Raw genomic sequence first — 24,665 nt, 5'->3', positions numbered from 1 at the left:
CCTATATGAGATCACCAGCCTAAGCCACTCTTGTCAAGCAGTTTGTTGCAATAAGAGTGCAGTGTAAAAGTTTGGATTTCTCCCTTAAGTTTAGATTTCATGAGATTTGGCCTATATGTTTTGAAAATTAAAGTTTTTAACATACTGGGTTGATGATAGGTTTAGTACATAATTGGTTTTAATTGGTGTCATATGGATGCTCTAAGGTTTGGGTTTTTGTTCTTTTTTGGTTCATTACAGTTACTAAAAATTATTATTAGCTCTTTCTTTTAATGTTTTATTTTATTTATTTATTTATTTTTATTTTTGGCTGCGTCGGGTCTTCGTTGCGGCACTCGGGCTCTTCGTTGCAGTGCGCGGGCTTCTCTCTAGTTGTGGCATGGGGTTTTCTGTCTCTAGTTGTGGTGAGCGGGCTCCAGAGTGTGTGAACTCTGTAGTTTGCGGCACTTGGGCTCTCTAGTTGAGGCGTGTGGGCTTAGTTGCTCCACAATATGTGAGCTCTTAGTTTCCCGACCAGGTATCTAACCCATGTACCCTGCATTGGAAGGCAGATTCTTAACCACTGGACCACCAGGGAAGTCCCCCCAAATTATTATCAGCTCTTGACTGAGGAAGTTGAAATTAGGGTTAGTACATGAGACTGACATTATTAAAATTAAGCTATGAGAAGGCTACGAGGTTTTATCTTTGGATAAAATCTACTGTAAAGGGCTTCCCTGGTGGGGCATTGGTTAAGAATCTGCCTGCCAGTGCAGGGGACACAGGTTCAAGCCCTGGTCCGGAAAGATTCCACATGCTGTGGAGCAACTCTAGAGCCCAAGAGCCACAACTACTGAAGCCTGTGTGCCTAGAGCCCGTGTTCCGCAACAAGAGAAGCCACCACAACAAGCCCGCGCACTGCAACGAAGAGTAGCCCCTGCTCACCACAGCTAAAGAAAGCCCAAGCACAGCAACGAAGACCCAGTGCAGCCATAAATAAATAAATAAATAAATAAATAAAAATCTACTGTGAATTAACCCTATAAGTGAGTACTCATTAATGGACATAGTTGCTAAGCATTGACCTTGAGATGAGAAATACACAAGAATGATAAGTATCAATTTTGAAATGCGTTTTTTTTTTTTAGTGTGCCTTGGCTCTCAGGCTTAGTCTGGTTATAATATCTTTGTATCCTTTTTTTTTCCTTTTTCTTCCAGTTTTATTGAGAAATACTTGACATACAGCACTATATAAACTTAAGGTGTACAGCATAATGGTTTCACTTACATACATCATGAAATGATGACCACACTAAGTTTAGTGGGCGTCCATCATCTCATAAAATTAAAGAAATAGAAAAAAATAGTGATTTTTCCTTGTGATGAGAACTCTTAGGATTTACTCTCTTAGCAACTTTCTTATATAACATACAGCCGTGCTAATTATATTATGTTGTACATTATATCCCTAGTACTTATAACTGGAAGTTTGTACCTTTTGACTACCTTCATCTAGTTCATCCTCTCCTCAACCCTGCCTCTGGTAACCACAGATTAATCTCTTTTTCTATGAGTTTGTTTGTTTGTTTTTGAAGTACAGTTGACTTTCAACACTGTGTTAGTTCCAGGTGCACAACACAGTAATTTGATATTTCTGTAGTTTCAAAATGATTACCATGATAAGTCTAGTTACCATGTGTCACAGTATCTTTCTGTTCTTCAGCTGGTATTGTAAAACTGTTTTAATTTGTTTCCATTGACAAATGTAATCTCTGTGGAGATCATGTCTATGTAATAAACTCTTGTTTAAAGAGCATAGCACTGATGATCTGTTGAGGAATTCAAAGGAAATGGTAGATTGGGATCTAACTCTTTGGTGTATTAGCTAGTTGAAGTGTTAAAGAACCAGTGTGTTTAACAGACCTGTAAGTATATGACTTTGTAGCATCTGAATTGAATTACATATAAAGAAAAGCTGCTGTGTTTGCAAAATAGCGAATAGGAGCTGGATAATGGAACCACCCTAGTAGATAATCAAAAGACACTGTTGAGGGACTTCTCTGGTGGTCCAGTGATAAAGAATCCGCCTTCCAATGCAGGGGACGTGGGTTCGATCTCTTTTTGGGGAACTAAGATCCCACATGCAATGGGGCAGCTAAGCCTGCACGCCTCAGCTAGAGAGCCTGAGTGCCGCAAACTACAGAGTCCACGCACCCTGGAGCCCACGTGCCACAACAAAGAGCCCGTGCCACAACGAAAGATCCCGGACCCCTCAATGAAGACCCACCACGTGCTACAACTAGGACCCTATGCAGCACCCCCCCCGCCAAAAAAAAAGACACTGTTGAGCTGTATGGTTACTTCTGTTGATTCCTTCCAGAGTCTCAGAGGGCTTCCTCTATTACTGTTGAAATAATGAGTGGATAGATGATAGACAGCCAAAACTTTCAAAGCCTTAATGCCTAGTGAGTAAAGGAAGAACTGTTGTTAGGGTATTCGCTAGATTCTGTTGGTCCTGGAGGGGGAGGATTAATCTGATTGAGTGGTTACTCTGAACAGCTCATATGGAGCCAGAATGGCTCAACAAGTTAATAAAAGGAAAACATTAATGTTACATTTTAATTAATTAAAAATAGAGCTTAAAAACTTTAAAAAGAGTGATCTTAGTTTTTGAATACTATTTATTTTCAGCCTTTTTAAGTTCTTTTAATGTCCTAAGTTAAATTGATCTTGAAATGAGACCATCTCCTATTTCTCAAACAAATCAGTATTTTTGGCATGTTTCTTCATGGACCCCAGTGATTATAATATTGGGCACTTTGTTAACCATAGGTTTGTGGATGTTTCTTTTATTTATTTATTTATATTTTTAATTTTAATTTTTTGTTTTGTTTTGGCCGTGCCACGGGGCATGTGGGATCTTAGTTCCCCGACCAGGGATCACACCCATGCCCCCTGCAGTAAAAGCATGGAGTCCTAACCACTGGGCCACCAGGGGATTCCCTGATGTTTCTTTTAAAATAGAACAGTATTCTTATGGAAAAGCTATAAGTTGGACTTCAAACATTCAAATGATAATTTAGAGTATGAGGAGCTTGCTGTTACGAATTCTTTCTGTAAGGTAATCATTAAATTGCTTTTCCTGAAAATACAGATTTTTTTCATTTTAGGTATGCTTAATGAAGCAAACCTGAATGGTTCTAAAAATATAGACATGTGTCATGAAAGAAGTATAATAATCTGACACTTAGCTTCCTCACTTAGGTATGTTCAACTTGTTTTTTTTTTTTTAATTTATTTTTGGCTGCGTTGGGTCTTTGTTGCTGCCCACGGGCTTTCCCTAGTTGGGGTGAGCGGGGGCTAATCTTTGTTGCGGTGCATGGGCTTCTCATTGCGGTGGCTTCTCTTGTTGCGGAGCGTGGGCTCAAGGCACGTGGGCTTCAGTCGTTGTGGCTCATGGGATCTAGAGCTCAGGCTCAGTAGTTGTGGCGCACGGGTTTAGTTGCTCCGCGGCATGTGGGGTCTTCCTGGACCAGGGCTCGAACCCATGTCTCCTGCATTGGGAGGCGGATTCTTAACCACTGCACCACCAGGGAAGCCCCTCAACTGTATTTTCATAGTGCCACTGCATGTGCTTTCTTTGCTTTTGCCTGTATTTGTAATGGGTAGGGAGAAAATATGGATGGTGAATGATGTAATTATGAAGCACAACTGCATTATGTTAATAGAAACAATATAAAGCAGAATTTTCTTCCCAGAACAGCTTTTAAATACTCAAATACAGATATTCTCAAATTTAAAAATATTCAAACCAGGCTAGGCCTAGTGTGGCCAGAGAACCTAGCCACAACAAAAAATACATTTCAAAATTAATACCAATTACTCTTGTGTATTTTTTGTTTCAGGATACCTTTTATCAGTAGCTTTTTTTTTTTTTTTAAGTGTTGTGCCCTGTTAATGAATGCTGATTTATAGAGTTGATAATGTTGTAAGGTGATATGCCTGAAGCTAGTGAGAAGTGGTCAGATTCTGGATAATTTGAAAGCATATCCAACAGGATTTATTGATGAGTTGGATATGGAGATATGAGAGAAAGGAACCAAAGATGACTTTAAGACTCATGACCTGAGTGGCTAGAAGGATGGAATTGCCATTTGTTGAAATGAGGAAGGCTATAGAGAAGAGCAAATTAGCAGGATTGAAAGATAGTAGTTCAGTTCTGGACATGTTACGAGTTATACGTCTCTTAGACATCCAGATGGAGCTGTTGAGTGAGCAGTTGCTTAGATCATGGAGTTCATAGGAGAATTCTGACTGGAGATTATAATGTGGGAGGCATAAGCATCTAGATGGGTTTAAAAAAATATTTATTTATTTATTCATTCATTCATTCATTCATTCATTCATTCATGGCTGCCTTGGGTCTTAGTTGTGGCATGCAGGCTCCAGAGTGTGTGGGCTCTGTAATTCCGGCACGCAGGCTCTCTGGTTGTGGCACACAGGCTCTAGAGCGTGCGGGCTCAGTAGTTGCAGCACGGGCTTAGTTGCCCTGCAGCATGTGGGATCTTAGTTCCCCGACCAGGGATCGAGCCTGCATCCCCTGCATTGGAAGGCAGATTCTTAACCACTGGACCACCAGTGCAGTCTCTAGATGGTATTTTAAAACCATGAGTTTGGGTGTGTCACCAAGGAAGTGTGTGTAGCTAGAGAAAAGGTCTAAGATCTGATTCCTGCAGCCCTTCAACATTTAGAGTTTGGGGAGACAAGAAGGAACTAGCAAAGGGGACTGAGAAGAAAGAGCCAATGAGGTAAGAAAAACCAGGAGTGGGGTGTCCCAGAAGTCAAGTGAAGAAAGTTTTCATAGAAGGAAGAATGGTTTATTATATCAAATTTCCCAAGTAAGATGAGGACTAAGAATTGACATTTGATTGTGACAGCATTGATGGCATTAATGACTTCGACTGGAATGGTGGTAAAAGCCAGATTTGGAGAAGATTCAAGAGACTAAGGAGATGAGAAATTTGAGGCAGCAAGTATATATGGCTCTTTTGAGCAATTTTGCTACAAAGGGTAGCAGAGAAATGGGGCAATAGCTAGAAGGTGTTATAATCAAGATTTATTTTTTATTTATTTATTTTTTTGCGGTATGCGGGCCTCTTACTGTTGTGGCCTCTTCCGTTGTGGAGCACAGGCTCCGGACATGCAGGCTCAGCAGCCATGGCTCACGGGCCCAGCTACTCCGCGGCATGTGGGATCTTCCCGGACCAGGGCACGAACCTGTGTCCCCTGCATCGGCAGGCGGACTCTCAACCACTGCGCCACCAGGGAAGCCCCTATTTTTTATTTTAATTTAAATTTTAAGGGAGAAATTATAACATACTATGTGCCGATAGGAATGATCCATGTATAAAGGGAGAAATTGATGATAAAATTGTTGCCGGACCAAGGGTCCTTGAGTAAGAAAGAAAGGATGGGATCTAGTGTGTAAGTTACAGTATGAGGTAGATGTTCATTCGTATATTCATTCAAAGATGAGCAGCTGTTGTGTCCCTGGCACTGTGTTCAGTGCTGGGAATAAAATGAGGATCAAGATGTGGGCTCTCTGCTCACATGGAAATTGAACCCTCTTGCTGATGTTATTCCCAGGTAAGGATCTTGAGACTCACTGATTGAGAAACTTGCTTAAGGCAAATAAAATGTAGATTTGAATCCCACATAACTAAAAACTCACTGTTTCTCAAATTCTCCCTACCTTTAAGCTGTCACCCTACTACAGCAAGCCATCATCATCCCTTGCCGTATTAAGCTGACTGGTCAGCCTGTTTTTCCATACAGTCCACTTTCTATCCAGCTGCCAGAATATTCCTTTTTTTTCTTTTTCTTAAATTAATTAATTTTATTTTTGGCTGCGTTGGGTCTTGGTTGCTGTGCGTGGGCTTTTCTCTAGTCGCGGCGAGCGGGGGCTACTCTTCGTTGCGGTGCGTGGGCTTCTCACTGCGATGGCTTCTCTTGCTGTGGAGCATGGGCTCTAGGTGCGCAGGCTTCAGTAGTTGTGGCTCGCGGGCTGTAGAGCGCAGGCTCAGTAGTTGTGGTGCACAGGCTTTGTTGCTCCTCGGCATGTGGGATCTTCCCTGACCAGGGCTCGAACCCATGTCCCCTGCATTAGCAGGCGGATTCTTAACCACTGCGCCACCAAAGAGGCCCCAGAATATTCCTTTTAGAACATAAGTAATACCCAGTTGTTTGTCTGCTCAAATCCTCTGTCTTCCTAAGAAATAAAACTCAAACTTCTAACCATGGTTTAACTTAATCTGGCCCCTGTTCTCTCTTTCCCATCACTGTCTCCTGTGTGGACATTTTATTTTATTTTAATTTTTTAAAATAAATAAGTATTTATTTATTTGGTTGCACCAGGTCTTAGTTGCAGCTGGTGGGCTCCTTAGGTGTGGCATGCAAACTCTTAGTTGCGGCATGCATGTGAGATCTAGTTCCCTGACCAGGGATCAAACCTGGACCCCCCGCATTGGGAGCGCGGAGTCTTACCCAGTGCGCAACCAGGGAAGTCCCAGATCTTTTATTTTAATCACTGGCCTATTTGCTGTTCTTCAGATATGTCAGTTGTACTCCCCATCGTTTTGTACTTGTTCCATCACCTTGGAATGCTCTTTCCTCAGATTTTTACTTTATTTTCTCTCTTAGGTCTCAGTTCAAATTCACCTTTTCAGGGAGGCCCTTCTATTAAAATACAACCTCTTCTTCCTTTATCCCTTTTCTTTGCTTTTTTAAAAAAATATTTATTTATTTATTTGGCTGCGCCAGGTCTTAGTTGAGGCTCGCAGGAACTTTTTTTTTTTTTTAGTTGCGGCATGTGGGATCTTTTAGTTGTGGCATGCGAACTCTCAGTTGCGACATGCATGCGAGATCTAGTTTCCTGACCAGGGATCGAACCCGGGCCCCCTGCATTGGGAATATGGAGTCTTAGCCACTGAACCACCAGCGAAGTCCCCCTTTTCTTTGCTTTTATTTTTTAAATTTTTAAAAAATAAATTTATTTTATTTATTTTTGGCTGCGTTGGGTCTTCATTGCTGTGTGTGGGCTTTCTCTAGTTTTGGCGGGTGGGGGCTGCTCTTCATTGCGGTGTGTAGGCTTCTCATTGCGGTGGCTTCTCTTGTAGTGGAGCGTGGGCTCTAGGCTCACGGGCTTCAGTAGTTGTGGCATGCGGGCTTAGTAGCTGTGGCGCACGGGCTTAGTTGCTCTGTGGCACGTGGGATCTTCCCGGACCAGGGCTCGAACCCATGTCCCCTGCATTGGCAGGCAGATTCTTAACCACTGCACCACCAGGGAAGTCCCTTTGCTTTTATTTTACTTAGCCTTTACACCTCCTGAAATCATATTGTTTATCTTTAAACATTTTTTTTGTCTGTCAGTAGAATACAAGCTTCATTAATGCCTAGACCTTTCTGTGGTGTTCACTCTTATCTCTAGAATGTAGAAAAATACATGGCTTATGAGTCCATGTCTCGTGAAAGGTCTGGACAAGTTCTCTGAATAGAAAGGGAGCCAGTTATCTGTATAGGGTAGCATTATACATTGGAGCGACTTCAGCTTATATTTAAAAAATAAATTGGAGGGCTCCCCTGGTGGCGCAGTGGTTGAGAGTCCGCCTGCCGATGCAGGGGACGTGGGTTCATGCCCTGGTCCAGGAAGATCCCACATGGCGCAGAGCGGCTGGGCCCGTGAGCCATGGCCGCTTGAGCCTGCGCGTCCGGAACCTGTGCTCCGCAACAGGAGAGGCCACAACAGTGGGAGGCCCGCGTACAGCAAAAAAAAAAAAAAAAAAAAAAATTGGATATGGATGGGAATGGGAGGGATTAAAAATATCTGAGGTTTTTATTTATGAGAGTATTATTTCCTCAGTCATCTTGGGGTGGAGGGGGGAGCAGAAATTACGTTCTCCCAAGAGAAATGTGGGGAAAATCAGAGGAGCCGACTGACAAGGGTGGGTTTTAGTCATTTTGATTTTTGGATAAAGGAAACGTTTGTTACAAATATATTATACCTTTATTGTAAAATATTTAGAAAATATAATAAGGAGAATAAAATTAGAGTAGTTTTTTTCATGTATTGATAACAACTTTTAATATTCTGATACATAGTCATTCTTATCTATACATACATTTATAATCAAAAAACAGAAATTGGCGTTGCTGAACTTACTGATGATTTGGGATAAAATCAGGACTATCAGAGGAAATGTTTAATAGGTAGTTGGAGATCTAGAATTAGGTCTTGGGATGTATGGGATGTTTTGGGAGATGACTATAGAGTTGTAGCCTTTGGGAATGGATATGATCCTTACGAGTGAAGAAAATACAGTGAATTATGGGAAATAGGGCCATAACTTTGGGAAACATGCAGATTATTATTAGATGGATAGACGAATCACCATGGAAAGGATAGAGGAGTAGTTAAAGATTAAGACCAGGTTAGTGGAGGATTCTGAAAGCTTAAGGGAAGAGAATTTTCAGAAGATAACATCACCAGTGTTAATGCTTGTTGAGAAGGCAAGGATGATGAGACTGAGGAAAGAAAGACTTCTGAATTTGGTCCTTAGAAGTCCATTAGTGACGTTAGGGCATACAGTTTAGTGATAGAAGAAGAAGCCAATTTTTAGAGAGTTAAAGAGAGCGTAGATGCAAGTACTTTTCAGAGTGAGCTTTTATTAGAAAGATGGTTCTGTAGGGATGTCACTCAGATGATGCCTGATGTCTTATTTATACTTCTCGTAGCTGCACAGTACTAAGCATACAGTAGATGTGTTGAATAACTGCATGAGTGAAATAAAACAGATATGGGCCATGTGTTCAAAGCATTTAAAAGTGAAAGGAAAGATACAGGCTAAAAAAGGGGGTTTTTTGTTTGTATTTTGTTTTGTTATGGCAGATTTGGCATGTTTGAAGCTGGAGGAACCACTGGGAAGGAGAGAATGCACTGAGCAAAATAGGACAGTTGAAGAGATGAAGATTTGCGATTATTTCCAGAAGAAGGTAGTGAGAAGAAATGGGCTTACTTATTAGGGTTAAGGAGCTAACCTTTTTTTGGAAGGGAGGTGAATTTCTGAGGTATAAAGGAAAGAAGTGAAAATAGATGTTGAGAAAGGTTTTTAAGACTGAGAGGAAAGAATGTTAGGAAACCAGTGGCTTTGCAGGTGATCTCCTTAGAATGAGGTTTAGTGAACGAGGATTGGAGACTTTAAGGAGGTAGACAAATGAGAATAGCTGTCGTGTGAGAATTGTGCTAGAGATTTAGAAGAAGACCTCAAGTTTTACCAGGTAGCAGTGAAGGTGAATCTGATTATTTTGAAAAGGATTGTCTTAAGATAGCACAACTGTAGTAGAGCTTATTAACACCAGAAACTTAATCTCCAGTAATAATATTGGCATCTTTTGGATTGCTATTATTATTACTTCATTAATCAGGTCATTTCAGAATATGAAATGTTGATGTAGATGAGTTTCACTAGAAAATTCATCTCATGCAAACACTAATTTACTCTTTAAGACTTTGTGTGTGGATTGCAAATGTTTTAACATAAAAGATTATTTTCAATGTTGTTGACATGGTGGAAATTTGAAGAAAATTGTAGTCTGATATTAAATACTGAGAGGGTTTCTGATTGTTTAATTCTAATTTATCATTCTTATATAACTTAATCCTGCTTACTATATAATTCTAAATAAGTGCACAAAATCTTCAAATGTTGAAAAAATTTTTTCATACTTACTTAAAATGTAATATCCTGATAGAGAAAGGGATAGATTGAAGCACTGGAGTTTCGTTTTTTTTTTTAAGCCACGCAGCATGTGGGATCTTAGTTCCCTGACCAGGGATTGAACCCGCGCCCCCTGCATTGGAAGGGCCGAGTCTTAACCACTGGACCACCAGGGAAGTCCCAGCACTGGAGTTCTAAGTAGTAAAGAATTTGGAGTTGAGGATAAAATAGGAAGACCTCATCAATCTTTTTGTTCAATTATTGTTTTTATAAAAATGCAGAGGTATTTCCATGAAGATTTATACATGCCTTTTATTCTGTTTTTTTGTGAGAAAAAGACAAATTATAAAAATTCAAAATTTAGAGCTGTTACCACAGATTTTGCACACTTTTATTAATCATTTTCCATTTTTCAGTATAGAATATTGTTCTATGTTGATGCCCTGTAAGTCATTATAATAAAAACTAAGGTTAGCTTTGCAAGATTCAAATTGTCCCCATTTTTCCTTAACCATCTTTCTGTCCCCACCCCTTAAAAAAAAGGCAACTAGGCTTTGTGGCTCTAAAATCAAATGCTTACATTGGGATTCTAACACAGAGGTTTTATTTCAGGTCTTTGTAGGTAAAATACCAAGAGATTTATATGAGGATGAGTTGGTGCCCCTTTTTGAAAAGGCTGGTCCCATTTGGGATCTACGTCTTATGATGGATCCACTGTCTGGTCAGAACAGAGGGTATGCATTTATCACCTTCTGTGGAAAGGAAGCTGCACAGGAAGCTGTTAAACTGGTATGTGATAAGCAAATGCCCACTGTCTAGCAAGTCATTATTTGAGAGAAATACCTCAATTGAAAACATTTGCAGTTAACATTGTTTCACTTTCTTTAGTTTTTGCTTTGAAAGTTTTTATATTGACTGAGTTGGTATGTCACCGTTGGCTATTTTTTTCTGATTATAAAAGTAAAAAAGAAATGAAAGTACCCAAGAAATAAGGTATTAGAGAAAGTCTCCCATAATTCTAAGAAGTTATTTATTAGAGTGATTAGTATCTAAAGTTTCATTGAATATTTGGCTTCTGCAGGTCTCTCTTTTGATCTTAGACAAAAATGTCAATTCTTGCTGTTAAACTTTCGGGTAGGATTCTTAAAGTGGGATGAAGTCTGGGATGGGTTCTGGGGAACATAACTGGGCAACAGTGACTTTTAGGACACAATTCAGGAAATGGCTGTGAATCTCTCTTGTTTTTGCCATAGCCTAATCATACAGTTTATTTTCTAAGTATATTCTTGTTCTTTCCTATCTTTTTGTTTCCAAGCCCTCCAGTTCTCTCTGTCTTTAATCTTTCTCTCTTTTTCTACTGTTTTATAACCAATCTAGTAATTTCCTTTCTGTAGGGCCTTTTACCCTTGGTACTTATTCCAGAGTAGTAGTAGTAGTAGTAGTAGTAGTAACAGATATGCCAATTAGGTATATCTTTGTTCCTATTCTGTTAAGATACAACCCTCTCAGTAACCCAAAATAGCAATATCGTTGTTCCTTGGCATATTCTTTTGCCAGACAGCTAAAGGCCTCACTTAGTCTAGTTCTAGTTCTTCTAGAATGGTAATCTCTTTCACCAAGGCTTTTCGTTTTATTAGTTGCCTCAAAATTAGTTCTACTTCTAGCTTGACCCAGATTTTAGTTTTTATTACGGACTTTTCCTTCTAGTTTGTTTATTCAGTACCGAGAAGTTTTCAAAGCTTTATTTCCTTGTTTCTGCCAACATATGGATGATTTTTTTAAATTACATATCTTTTAGTAAACTAATAGGTAAGTAATGTTAAGCCATTAAAAAGCTAAAGTTTATCAAGGAAATCATCACCATAGCCATTTAAATGAAACATTTTTTATTCCTGTCATTTCATATAATTTTATAAGTATTGTGTTCGATATGTAGTTTCAGATGTTGGAATTCTGTGTTTTATGTAAAATGTGAAATTCTAAATTTCTTTACATTGATTAAACATAGCTGGTATTCTTTATATATTGTTATTTTACCTGTGGCTTATCTATATCTAATTTCATCTCCAAGGGCAGATGAATGATCAGTCTCAGGTATTTTTTCTGAAATTCTCTGGGAGAAAATCTTCAGATAGATAATACTGAGATATGAAATCAGATCTTTTTAAAGATAAAGTGAATAGCAGTGAAGGTTAAAACTAAAACGAGAGGCTGTAACAGGTTTAAAAATACACATTTTATGTTACGGCAAGCATGAGGGAACTCAGTGAGTTCATGAGGCAGGGAGTGTTTGACCTTAAATTGTTCAGTTTTTTAGCTTGAGATCAGTTGTTCTGAGTTTGGGGTGGTTGTGGGGTGTCTGGTTCTTTTTTTCCTTTCAGTGTGACAGCTATGAAATTCGCCCTGGTAAACACCTTGGAGTGTGCATTTCTGTTGCAAACAACAGGCTTTTTGTTGGATCAATTCCGAAGAATAAGACTAAAGAAAACATTCTGGAAGAATTCAGTAAAGTCACAGGTAAAACAAAAATGTATTTAGAAATTAGTTTTGGGAAATCTGTGGTACTATTTATAGGTGCAGAAAAATGAGATGTATCTTAATCTAAGAATTCACATGTCTATTCAGTGTCTAAATTGCCTCCTTTCTTCTTTTTAGTGGTTTGGACTAAGCAGCTTCCCTTGTAGCCTCAATTTCTTGGAATGTCCTCTTTACTTTGCCTTAATTGAACCCTAGCTTTTGACACAGTCTTTGTCCTGTAGCCCTCAAGTGAAGGAAGGCTTTTCCCCCTTGACACTCACTGTGCTTTAGGGCTGAGGGGATGAGAGTTCTTAATCCTCCTTCTTCCTCTTACCTTGTCTAGATCAGATTTTTCCACATTTCCAATTTTAAATCCATGGAAGTGATTGAGAAGAACATTTTATATCACAGATTTATATACATTTATATATAACTGAAACAAAATTTAACAAAATTATATTTTCGCTTACTGCATATGATTTAGTCTGACATTTCCTATTCCATTTCATTGTTTTAAATGCTAATGGAGATCCACTAATGCTAGCTGCATTTAAAAAAACACTTTTAGACCATTACTTCTCCATCCCATATAAAAACCATTATTTCTTTACATTTTTGTCATCCAGACATATACTACAGATAAACAATCCTTTCTCCCTCCTTCAAGCTGTCACCTGTTGCTCTTCTGGTTTCAGTCTTGGATTAATTGAAGATTTTTTCTGGTTCACAGTCTTTCTCTTCTGCCCGAAATTGACTTATTGTTAGTACTTTTAACATCTATGTGGATGAACCATCCAATGCTGTAACCTCCTAGTTTTATGACTGCCTCATCTCTGGTCCTTCACTTCAGCTCTCCCACATCCAAATCACATTCTGGATCTTGCTGCTGAGAGTAAAATCTAAGCACTCTTAAGGATATGGATGGTATTTAAAAATAGGGACCACCTAGAAAGAACATATATGGAAAGATGAGGGTACAGAGGTACACCGGTTTTAAGCAGTTACTTTTATTCTTGGTAAAAATAGTAACTTTTAAAAAGTTAGATTCAAGGATGATTTTTGGTCATGATTAGTTGTTGAGTGTTCTCTTGGATTTATATTATAATTTGGTTTTTAAGTTCCTTGGTAGTATTTTCATAAATTTTAAGCTCACGTTATATCAAACACTCTAAAACATTGTTGTATGTCAGAATACAGTAGTTGGACTTGTTTATGTCTGTACCTTCAGGATCCCTAAAATTAAAAGGGAACATAAAATACTATCCCTAGCTCCATATCTAATAATGCTGATTTAATTGTCTACTAGGTAATTAGCAAATCATTTTGAGGCTTCTTCAGTTATTTTTTGCTCTTCGGCAAGTGGATTTAGGTCTGCCTAATCGCTAAATGTGTGGTGGATGCTTTTGGCTTATATATCTGGCTGTTGGTTTAACAGAGGGTTTGGTGGACGTTATTCTCTATCATCAACCCGATGACAAAAAGAAGAATCGGGGGTTCTGCTTCCTTGAGTATGAGGATCACAAGTCAGCAGCACAAGCCAGACGCCGGCTGATGAGTGGAAAAGTAAAAGTATGGGGAAATGTAGTTACAGTTGAATGGGCTGACCCTGTGGAAGAACCAGATCCAGAAGTCATGGCTAAGGTAAATGCAATTGCTTGGGTTGGGGGTGCAGTTGTCATTTAAATTTTGTACTCAGAATAATGCTGGAATATTTCAAATTTTACAGTAAATACAAATTGTAGCCCTTGATCTTAACTATTTAGACACCAAATTTAACAGTCTGTCTTGGTATCCAGCAATTTCCATTAACCATTCCTTTTTCTGCAGATTAAATGTGTAAAAGGAACTGAAATGAAATCCCTTCAATTAAGTGTTTGTTTAGTCCTAGGCACTATGAGAGATACAAAGGTAAAAAAGTTAAGAAAAGAAAAAAGACAAGGTCTTACTGAATAAAGAGAGAAGTAATGTTCTGGTGATTATGAGTTATAATCTTCATTGACCATACTATGACTTTTATTACATGGCCATGAATTATATTTTATTGAGATTTATAGTTTACTTTCCTTTTTCTTTTTTTAAAGCTTTTCTTTTTTAATGATCAAGCTCCCTTAGAGTACTGTCTCCATGAAGACAGGCAAAGGGTTATCACGTTCGCTGTTATATACAGTAGTGGCAAAATATGCATGGCAAGTCCTGTAGCAGGCCCTCACTTTCCTCCTAAGTCCTGTACTTTCATTGCCAGGATCTTTGCCTGGTAAAGGATGGTTCCAAGAGTTCTGGTTCTTAGGCTTTCCTCTGGGAGACTCCTGGGGTTGAAGGGACACATCTGAAGTTGCATCTCTGCTGCCTTTAGTGAGTTTTCGAGTATTTTGGTGTATGTCTCTTTCCTTTTCGGAGGCAGCAACTCTATGGGTGGTGATAAATGAGTGGTTGGATTATTCTGGACTGAGAAGTCTTTTCCTCAGGCTTTTTATTCCAGATTCTGAGGAGACAGTCCTCACTCTTGATTAGTTTGGAGGAGAGCCCTGGTTTATACTAGCATGGTAAAAGTTTTTGTAAGCAGAAGCATTTTTGGATTAAGCAAAGAAGGTTCATTGAGAATGAACTGGAGAGACTCAGATGTGTCGCTCACTCTTTTTCTTATATTCTTTGGGTAGATAGGTGTCAAGGAAAGGGACTGGGAATCTAAAGAGCCCTGCTTTTTAATTTTTATTTATTACTAGCTTGATTTTAATTCCACTTGTTTCTTCTCCTAATACAATTGTGACTTTGAGCAAACTTACTGAATTTGGATGTTATCTATTTTATTGGAGTTGGATAAATCTCTTTACAAGATCTCTTACAACTTTGAATCTACCTTGTAGAAACTGACTGTAGCCTGTATTGCATTTCCTATAAAAACATTTTTAAAATAGCTTATAGATTGAGAGGGGAATAACATCCCCAGAATATCTAAATTATAGCTAGTAATTTGCTTATTTGACCACTTTTCACATACCTCTGCTAACCTTTCAGATTGAAATTCATCCTAAATCTTTTTATAAGATTAGAAAAACCTCATGATTTTATTCTAGTAACTATTCTTCCTGGATCAAAAACAAGTTTCAGAATGAAAAGGAAGCCTCTATAAACTTGAACAATACCGATTTGAATAAACTTGATTGAATAATGCTCCTTCATTGTTTTCTATTCCGGGGTTGGGCAAGGGGGGAGTATACCCAATAGTGTAAAGCTTCTGCTGTTGATTCACTGTATCAGTGTTATCATTCATTGAAGATTTTTTTGCCAAGTTGGGTCATTTTTGTAATCAACCAGAACCAAAGAGCCTAAATGTATCTTTCTTTTTTTTTAATTTTAATTTTTATATTGGATTATAGTTTGATTTACAGTGTTATGTTAGTTTCAGGTGTACATAAATATATCTTCCTTAAAGGGACCTTTTTCCTATTGAATGTTTTAAATACAGTTTCAACTAGTAATTTTTATATAGGATGCTTTGCTTTCATCTCAGAAAAGAATAAAAGATCCATGTTGAGTTTAAAAAAAAGGGTAAATAAACCATTTACCTAATATAGAGGCCTAATATAGAATTAGACTTCAGTATGACAACATTGAGAAAGATAGAGGGTGTAATGATAGAGGTGGAAAACTTTCCTCCCTTGAATTAATGTCTTCTCCCCAAATCCTTTTTACTCAGCTAGCCCTTTATCTGAGGCGACAGTTTGTTCAGTAGGTGTGTTAATTTTTTTTTTTGAATGAGTAATCTATTTCCTTAGTTCACAAATCAAAATTATACATAGAAATTCATCCTAAATCCTAAGTAGGAAGTCCTACTTCCACCTCTAGCCCCATCTACCGTGTCCTCCTTGTCCCTTGTAGACATGCAGTGTTAATGGTCTCCGGTTTGTCCTTTTAGTGCTTCCTTGGACAAACACAGGCAAAAATTAGTATATATTCTTTCCTTCCCTACTTCTTACACAAATGGTTACTGGTAGCTGTATTAATGATCTATGTTTGCTTTATTCACTGTCATATTTCATCTCATCTCATAGATTTCAGCTCTAAGGAAGTATACTGTTATTTTATGTACCACTAAGAAATTAGAAAATGCTGCCAATTAAACTATGACAAGTGCTTATCTGTCACATTGACTGTAAATTGGATCCCTATTTGGAGGTATAAAAATGGGGAAAAAAATCTTAGCAACAGTGTATCCTCGCATTTTTTTCAAAGTAGCTCTTAGAGCTCTTCTTAATTTTTTGACTACATAATTTTCCATTTTGTAGATGTATCATAGTATATTCAACCAGCTGGGCATTGGATGTTTCTAATCTTTTGTTATTATAGTACTCCAATGAGTAAGTTTATATCGTTTCAGTTATTTCAAGTGCAAATATATCTGTAGGATAGATTCTTGAGGATAGAATTGTGGGCCAAAGGGTAAATGCATCTGTAATTATTAAGATATTGACCATATTCTCTGTAGGAGGTGTACTTGTATTCTGCTCCCCACCAGCAGAATACAACAGGCTGATGTTCCTCATCCTTGTCAAAAGAGGATAGGATCAAACTTCTGGGTTTTGCCAAATCTCATAACAAATGGTACCTCAAAGCTGTTATGAGTTGCTTCTCTTTACTATGCATGCGTGAGTTTACGTTTTTTATACATTTAAGGACCATGTGTGTTTCTTTGTATGAACCATGTATTCATGAATTTTGCCTATCTTTCCATTCATTTTGTTTTTCTGTTGATCTTTTTCTTATTTTCTGGAGCTCTGATATGAAAGAGATTAACTCTTTGTGATATAAGTTGTTTTTTGACTTTGCTTATGGTATTTTTCTACTGTGTAGAAGTCATTTCTTTTCAGTAGTTGAATTTTTCAGTCCTTCGTAGTTTATAGATTTTAAGTCACAAAGCCTTCTCCAAGTGCAGTGTTACATAAAGGAATTGCCTTTATTTTCTTCTAATGCTTTCAGCATCCCCCCCTTTAAAATTTTTTATCTATTTGGACTTTATCCCCGTGTATAGTGTGAGGTATGGATCCAATTTTCATCTTTATTCAGATTAACACTACACTGATTAAATGATTTAAGCATTGAATTGATAGAGTTTGTTATGTCTAGTCTCTAAATTTTGTTCTTATTTTTTTCCTGGCTCTTCCTGCTTGTTTATTTTTTCATATGAACTTTAGAATCAGCACATCCAGTTCTGAGGGGTAAAAACAAAAACTTGTTGTTTTAGGGGGACTTAGGGACCATATTAAATTTGTAAATTAACGTAGTAATATATTTTGGTTCCTTGAAGGTCCTGTTCACAGTATTAGTTACTTTTAATGACATGGCAGGAGAAGGAACTGATAATTTTTTTTTTTTTTTTTTTCTTTTTGCGGTATGCGGGCCTCTCACTGTTGTGGCCTCTCCCGTTGCGGAGCACAGGCTCCGGACGCGCAGGCCCAGCGGCCATGGCCCACGGGCCCAGCCGCTCCGCGGCATATGGGATCCCCCCAGATCGGGGCACGAACCCGTATCCCCTGCATCGGCAGGCGGACTCTCAACCACTGCGCCACCAGGGAGGCCCCAAGGAACTGATAATTTATATAAATTGTTAACTAACAGAATCGTTTTCTTGGTACTTTTCATACTTTCTATCATAGCACTTTTTTTTTTAATTGAAGTATAGTTGATTTACAGTGTTTTGCCAGTCTCTGCTGTACAGCAGAGTGACTCGGTTATACACATATATACAATTTTTAAAATATTCTTTTGTATTATGGTTTATCACAGGATATTGAATATAGTTCCCTGTGCTATACAGTAGGACCTTGTTTATCCATTCTAAATATAATAGTTTGCATCCACCAACCCCAAATTCCCAGTCCATCCCTTCCCCCCCACCCCCCGTCCCCAGCCCTTGGCAACCACAAGTCTGTTCTTTACGTCTATATCACAGCACTTTTTTTTTTAACACTTCCATAAATTGCCATTTATTTTCTTTATAATCTTAGCATTTTAGTAGATTTACAATACTGCATTTTTGAACAGTTTTGTATACTTTCTTTTTTTTTAGCATTAATCTGTATACCATTTACTTTACTAAAAGTAGTGTACAGAAATACAGTAGCACAGTATCATTAGCCTCCAAGTTACAATATACTTCTTTTTTTTCACACACACACACTGTATTTTATTTTTACAAGAGATAAATAAACTGACACCAAGCACTGTAAATGGATGATCACAACAGAAGCAACAATGATTGCAATTACCAAAAACGAAACACACTCATACTGTGTCATAATATTGACATTCAGTCCAGTAATCCTCCACTGTAACAGCTCCTTTACTTTGCAGTGAAAATTGATTTGTATATTTTTTGCCTCTGAGTCCTTGTGGGATTTTTTTTTTAATTCAAACAGAAAGTCACAAAAATTATAATCATCCTCATCAGTTCGCTCAGTCCCATGTAATTAATTTTTTTTCATCTTGATCTTTTGTTAACACTTTTATGAATTCATCAGTTTTCCATTAGAGTTCTGAAAATGCTTATGTATTCAGTTCAGCAGTATAGTCAGTTACCAGATCACAGCACTTTAAACACTTAATGTTTTAGAGAAGAAAAGCCTATGTCATGAAGATAAGAAGAAATACTTTAATATAGGACTTCAGCTAAAATTAAGTAGCCAATGCCAATTTGTATATTTGTTATATTAGGTGAAAGTTTTATTTGTGAGAAACTTGGCTACTACAGTGACAGAAGAAATATTGGAAAAGTCGTTTTCTGAATTTGGAAAACTTGAAAGAGTGAAGAAGTTGAAAGATTATGCGTTTGTTCATTTCGAAGACAGAGGAGCAGCTGTTAAGGTAGAAAATTTTAAATTTTGTTTTTTGATACTTGAATTTTGTTGAAACTTGCTAAACACATAAAGTGACTTTAAAAGCAAATAAAATTGTTTTCAGCTTTTACCGAACTCTGGAACTTTCTTTTAATAATCTCTGTGAAGTGGTAGTAGTATATCAGGTAAGACTCCATATTTCAAAGCCTGATTATTACTAACTGGGTTTGTGATCTCAGGCAAGTTATTTTTAATCTCTGTATTATTTTTGTAAGCCTAAGGTTTGATAGCATGATACCTTGAAAATGTTACAAGGAATAGTAATTAGCTGGTGTAAATACTAAAATGGTAATGAGTGTATCGTAACTACTTTGTTTACCTTGGTTTGTGGACCTGTGGAACTGAGCAGTGTACATGGGTTCATACCTAGTACAACACATTTAATTCAGTAGCTGTGCTCTGAGGGAATGGTTAGTTCTTCATAGTTTTGCCTTTCTTTAGTCATTTTAGAATCCTCATAGTATTGACTGTGTTTTGCCAGTTTCAGTAGTTGTTAGAAATATTTCTTGCATGGAATAGTTAATTTATTTGTTGATGATAGTATTGGAAAGTGTGAAAAAAGTCTTTTCATACGGTATCTAGAACATATAACCCGAATACTCTGCTGCTTTCTGATGATAATGGATCAGCACCATCCTTAGTGGGTGAAATTTCAGGTTTCTTCTTCCTCTTGTTCCTCTCTCCTTTCTGGGGGAAGGTGGGGGAGGGGTAGAGGGGAGGGGGATGACAAAACAAAAGACAAGACAAAATAAAAGCTTTTTTATGTAATTGGGGAGATAGATCCGAAATCCTTGGTGACTCAGGCCTGGTTCTTTTTCTACATGTTCTGTCGGTTAAAGTGATGCCATCTCTAATATGAGCAGTTTTTGTTTCCTGCTCAGAGTACTGCTTTAAAATGTGCTTTGTAGAATCTTTGACTAGTTAGAATTTATTGGTTTGCTTTTTGATGGAAGCTAATTAGTGAGACAATATTGCTTATAAAATTCACAGCTTATTACAGAATTTAATGTGTGGCTTCTGAATTGCCAGTGGTACGAAGGACAGTTAACTAATACATTTATACCTTCTAAATATTCCTTTTGAATCAGTTGGTATTAAATAACTGGTTGTTCGTAATTTAAAATAACTTTCAAGGGTGGTTTGCCAAAGAAGTCTCTGAAATTACAAGATTTCTAGCTCAGTAACTGGAAATCAGAGGATGGCCAGAGGGGATAGTAGACAGATGCTCCATTCTTTTGTTTATACCAGGAAGCTGTTATAGACTCATTTAGTTGCTTTAGTTGAAGCAGCCAAAAGCTAAGGTGTGGTAAAGGGGAAAAACTAGTTAGAGGAAGATACTGATTTAATCTTTGTCTAGATACTTGTAAAGCTAAACGTTCTTTATGGATAGAGCATTTTATTATGTATATCCAGAGAGGAAAAGGTTGTATAGGGAACAGAAAAGCTGTGGTGAGGAGGTGATACTTTGTTACTGAGTTACCTGAACCCTGAACCCTATGGCAGAGGCTATTAGGTGGAACTACATAAATAAAAAACTAGAGCCTAGAATACTTTTGATTACTGCTTTCCAGGTGAGTACTTGAATCTTCATTAGTTCAGACCTTTGCTAGGCTTTGTGCTTTTAACTATTCAGGCAAAGTATGTTCCAGGTTAAGCATTGTGGGGGGGTGGGGACCTAGGCTTTTTTTGGTCAGTATCTTATTGAATTTCACTGATAACCTCATTTATGTTTCAAATCCTTAAAATTTTTATAGAACAACAGTTTAAGACCTACATGTTGAATGCCACACGTTTGTTTAAAAATTTGAATCCTGAAAAGTTTGTTACTACTGGCACTTTTTCCAGATGTGAATTTGTGGCTTTGGTTTGGCTAAGCTTGGAAGTTATTTGGAATTAAGTTTTTGGATTTAAGTAGCAGCAACAGGCAGCTCTCTGGCAATCTTTTATCTTTTTCTTTATTTTAATTTAATTTATTTATTTATTCATTGATTTAATTTTTGGCTGCATTGGGTCTTCGCTGCATGCGGGTTTTCTCTGGTTGCTGAGAGTGGGGGCTACTCTTCGTTGTGGTGCACGGGCTTCTCATTGTGGTGGCTTCTCTTGTTGCGGAGCACAGGCTCTAGGCGCGTGGGCTTCAGTAGTTGGGGCACACAGGCTTCAGTAGTTGGGGCTCGTGGGCTCTAGAGCCCAGGCTCAGTAGTTGTGGTGCACGGGCTTAGTTGCTCCGCGGCATGTGGGATCTTCCCTGACCAGGGCTCGAACCCATGTGCCCTGCATTGGCAGGCGGATTCTTAACCACTGCACCACCAGGGAAGCCCCAATCTTTTATCTTTTTTTTTTTTTTTTTTTTTGCGGTACGTGGGCCTCTCACCGTTGTGGCCTCTCCCGTTGCGGAGCACAGGCTCCGGACGCGCAGGCTCAGCGGCCATGGCTCACGGGCCCAGCTGCTCCGCGGCATGTGGGATCTTCCCGGACCAGGGCACGAACCCGTGTCCCCTGCATCGGCAGGCGGACTCTCAACCACTGCGCCACCAGAGAAGCCCTATCTTTTTAAGTATAATTGTAGGACATCAGTTTTGTTCTCAACATAATTTACACATAAGAAAGTAAGATTGAGGGGAACAAGTACTTTCTTTGTGTATTTTTTTTAACTTGGTGGGTATATTCATCTTGCAAATTAAAATAGTTGTGAAGTAAATTGCTTATCAAGTGTATTAATGGCACAGATATGTTTGTTATGTTTAAAGTACTGTTATGTGTAAAGTAAATTTATTTCCTAATTTTGTATAGGCCATGGATGAAATGAATGGCAAAGAAATAGAAGGGGAAGAAATTGAAATAGTCCTAGCCAAGCCACCAGACAAGAAAAGGAAAGAGCGCCAAGCTGCTAGACAGGCCTCCAGAAGCACTGCGTGAGTCTACATTTTAGTAAATACATCTTTGAACAGAGAATAAGTTGATAACAGAGATCAGGTAATTTAAAAAGTCAGGAAGAGTCTTGAAGCAAACTAATTTGTTTTTTCTTTTCTCCCTTCCCTCCATTGCTAGGTATGAAGATTATTACTATCACCCTCCTCCTCGTATGCCACCTCCAATTAGAGGTCGGGGTCGTGGTGGGGGGAGAGGTGGATATGGCTACCCTCCAGATTACTATGGCTATGAAGATTACTATGATGATTACTATGGTTATGATTATCACGACTATCGTGGAGGCTATGAAGATCCCTACTACGGCTATGATGATGGCTATGCAGTAAGAGGAAGAGGAGGAGGAAGGGGAGGGCGAGGTGCTCCACCACCACCAAGGGGGCGGGGAGCACCACCTCCAAGAGGTAGAGCTGGCTATTCACAAAGGGGGGCACCTTTGGGACCACCAAGAGGCTCTAGGGGTGGCAGAGGGGGTCCTGCACAACAGCAGAGAGGCCGTGGTTCCCGTGGATCTCGGGGCAACCGTGGGGGCAATGTAGGAGGCAAGAGAAAGGCAGATGGGTACAACCAACCTGATTCCAAGCGCCGTCAGACCAACAACCAACAGAACTGGGGTTCCCAGCCCATCGCTCAACAGCCGCTTCAGCAAGGTGGTGACTATTCTGGTAACTATGGTTACAATAATGACAACCAGGAATTTTATCAGGATACTTATGGGCAACAGTGGAAATAGACAAGTGAGGGCTTGAAAATGATACTGGCAAGATACGATTGGCTCTAGATCTACATCCTTCAAAAAAAAAATTGGCTTATCTGTTTCATCTTTAAGTAGCAATTTGCTGCCATTTGTATTGGGCTGAAGAAATCACTATTGTGTATATACTCAAGTCTTTTTATTTTTTCCTCTTTTCATAAATGCTCTTGGACATTATTGGGCTTGCAGAGTTCCCTTATTCTGGGAGTTACAATGCTTTTATCCTTTCAGGCTTCATTTTAGCTTCAAAACAAGCTGAGCACACTGTTAAATCATGATTTTGCAGAACCTTTGATTTTGGACAGCTTCATTTTTTGGATTTGGGATAGATTACCTAGCAGTATGGAGTATGCTGTAAATAAAAATACAAGCTAGTGCTTTGTCTTAGTAGTTTTAAGAAATTAAAGCAAACAAATTTAAGTTTTCTTGTATTGAAAATAACCTATGATTGTATGTTTTGCATTCCTAGAAGTAGGTCAACTGTGTTTTTAAATTGTTATAACTTCACACCTTTTTGAAATCTGCCCTACAAAATTTGTTTGGCTTAAAGGTCAAAGCCGTGACAATTTGTTCTTTGATGTGATTGTATTTCCAATTTCTTGTTCATGTAAGATTTCAATAAAACTCAAAAATCTATTCAAAACATTACCTATTTCAAATTCAATTGTGTCCTAAAACATTATTTTATTCGTAATCCTTGCAAGGAATATTGTTTTCAAACTATAACTGCCTATGTGAGTGATCAAATTCATGCAAAATTTCTTGTCTATTCCAGTATGTATCGTGGATATCAGACTGAGAATTAGACTAAATTCTAGTATTTATTCCAAATAGCACTGCACCTGATTGATGTTCTCTCATAGTCTTTTCTAATTTGGCAATTTTATCCTTTATTTTTATTAAAAACAGGTTCAAAGGCTTTTGAACATTCTTGCAGGCATTGGATAATTTGCGTTAAATAAAATGGGGTTGGGGAAGCAGACTGCAATTTATTTTGACCCACATTCTTTCTATAAAGGATAATTTGTTGTCTGAAGACCTTAATTGCTGGAGTGAATGTACATAACAGGAAAAGATGTTAGTACTGTGGCGTCAATTGCTCTGCGGACTAAACTTCATGTAAACTTTTATACATGATTGTGACTACCACTTCAGTTACTGGTTTAGGAATATAATTTCCTATTGCTATGTAAATTTACTCTGAGAAACACTCATGCCTTATTAAGAGAGGCTTAAAAATATCCAGTAGTCCTACTTCTGACTTACTGTTAATACCTCTTATTTTAATTTTTTTTACTACTCGAATGGCTAAAGTTTTGTTGGCCAAGTCATAGCATCTATTTCCATTTCCTTTAGAAATTCTGATTTATTGTAAGTACTTTTTTTTTGCTTGAGAATAAAAGGAACAAAAGAATCTGACCCTAACAGTGCAGAAAACTCTATCACTTTCAAATTACCAATAAAATTTTCCCTTCTATTCTATTCTTAGGTGAATCTAAAATGTTTTTAAATTATAAAGAATAAGCCATTGGAGAATAATTAAAATGGGCACACCTTTATTTTGTGTTTTGTTCTTGTTTGGTGTCTTTTATGACAGGAGAATTAGATTTCAAAATTATAAGCCACTTAATTCCTTGTGAGCTCAGGTAGATCATATTTTGGGTTTCATGGCTTCTCTTTTGACTTGGAGGAGGAAAACGAATATTTGCTGATGAAAGTCAATATATCTGATTTCTCTTTAAAAGTACACTTATTACATAGTACAGTAAGTTAACAGACCTTGTTAATATTCCTTTTATGTTTTAGAAGCTAATAAAGGAA

At 38.0% G+C, this 24,665-nt stretch overlaps 1 protein-coding gene across 3 annotated transcripts in view; it reads left to right on the top strand.

The window, feature by feature from the left end:
* HNRNPR (heterogeneous nuclear ribonucleoprotein R) overlaps positions 1 to 23,464 on the top strand; it is a 34,694-nt gene extending 11,230 nt beyond the window's left edge. For 2 of the 3 annotated variants that reach the window (XM_060089134.1, XM_060089133.1), the window contains 6 exons: positions 10,365 to 10,541; positions 12,134 to 12,271; positions 13,698 to 13,910; positions 18,981 to 19,130; positions 21,953 to 22,074; positions 22,211 to 23,464. In XM_060089134.1, the coding sequence (XP_059945117.1) occupies positions 10,365 to 10,541; positions 12,134 to 12,271; positions 13,698 to 13,910; positions 18,981 to 19,130; positions 21,953 to 22,074; positions 22,211 to 22,823 (1,413 nt within the window). In that variant the 3' untranslated portion in view covers positions 22,824 to 23,464. Of the gene's footprint in view, positions 1 to 8,966; positions 9,028 to 10,364; positions 10,542 to 12,133; positions 12,272 to 13,697; positions 13,911 to 18,980; positions 19,131 to 21,952; positions 22,075 to 22,210 lie in introns of those variants that run through there. The other variant, XM_060089131.1, reaches the window with a different exon arrangement.
* Positions 23,465 to 24,665: the final 1,201 nt, after the last annotated feature.

The sequence above is a fragment of the Mesoplodon densirostris genome, chromosome 2 (genome assembly GCF_025265405.1).
Source record: "Mesoplodon densirostris isolate mMesDen1 chromosome 2, mMesDen1 primary haplotype, whole genome shotgun sequence".
Classification (NCBI taxonomy): Eukaryota; Metazoa; Chordata; class Mammalia; order Artiodactyla; family Ziphiidae; genus Mesoplodon; species Mesoplodon densirostris.
The sequence above is the reverse complement of the archived record's forward strand: the minus strand, read 5'-3'. Positions and strand labels throughout refer to the sequence as shown.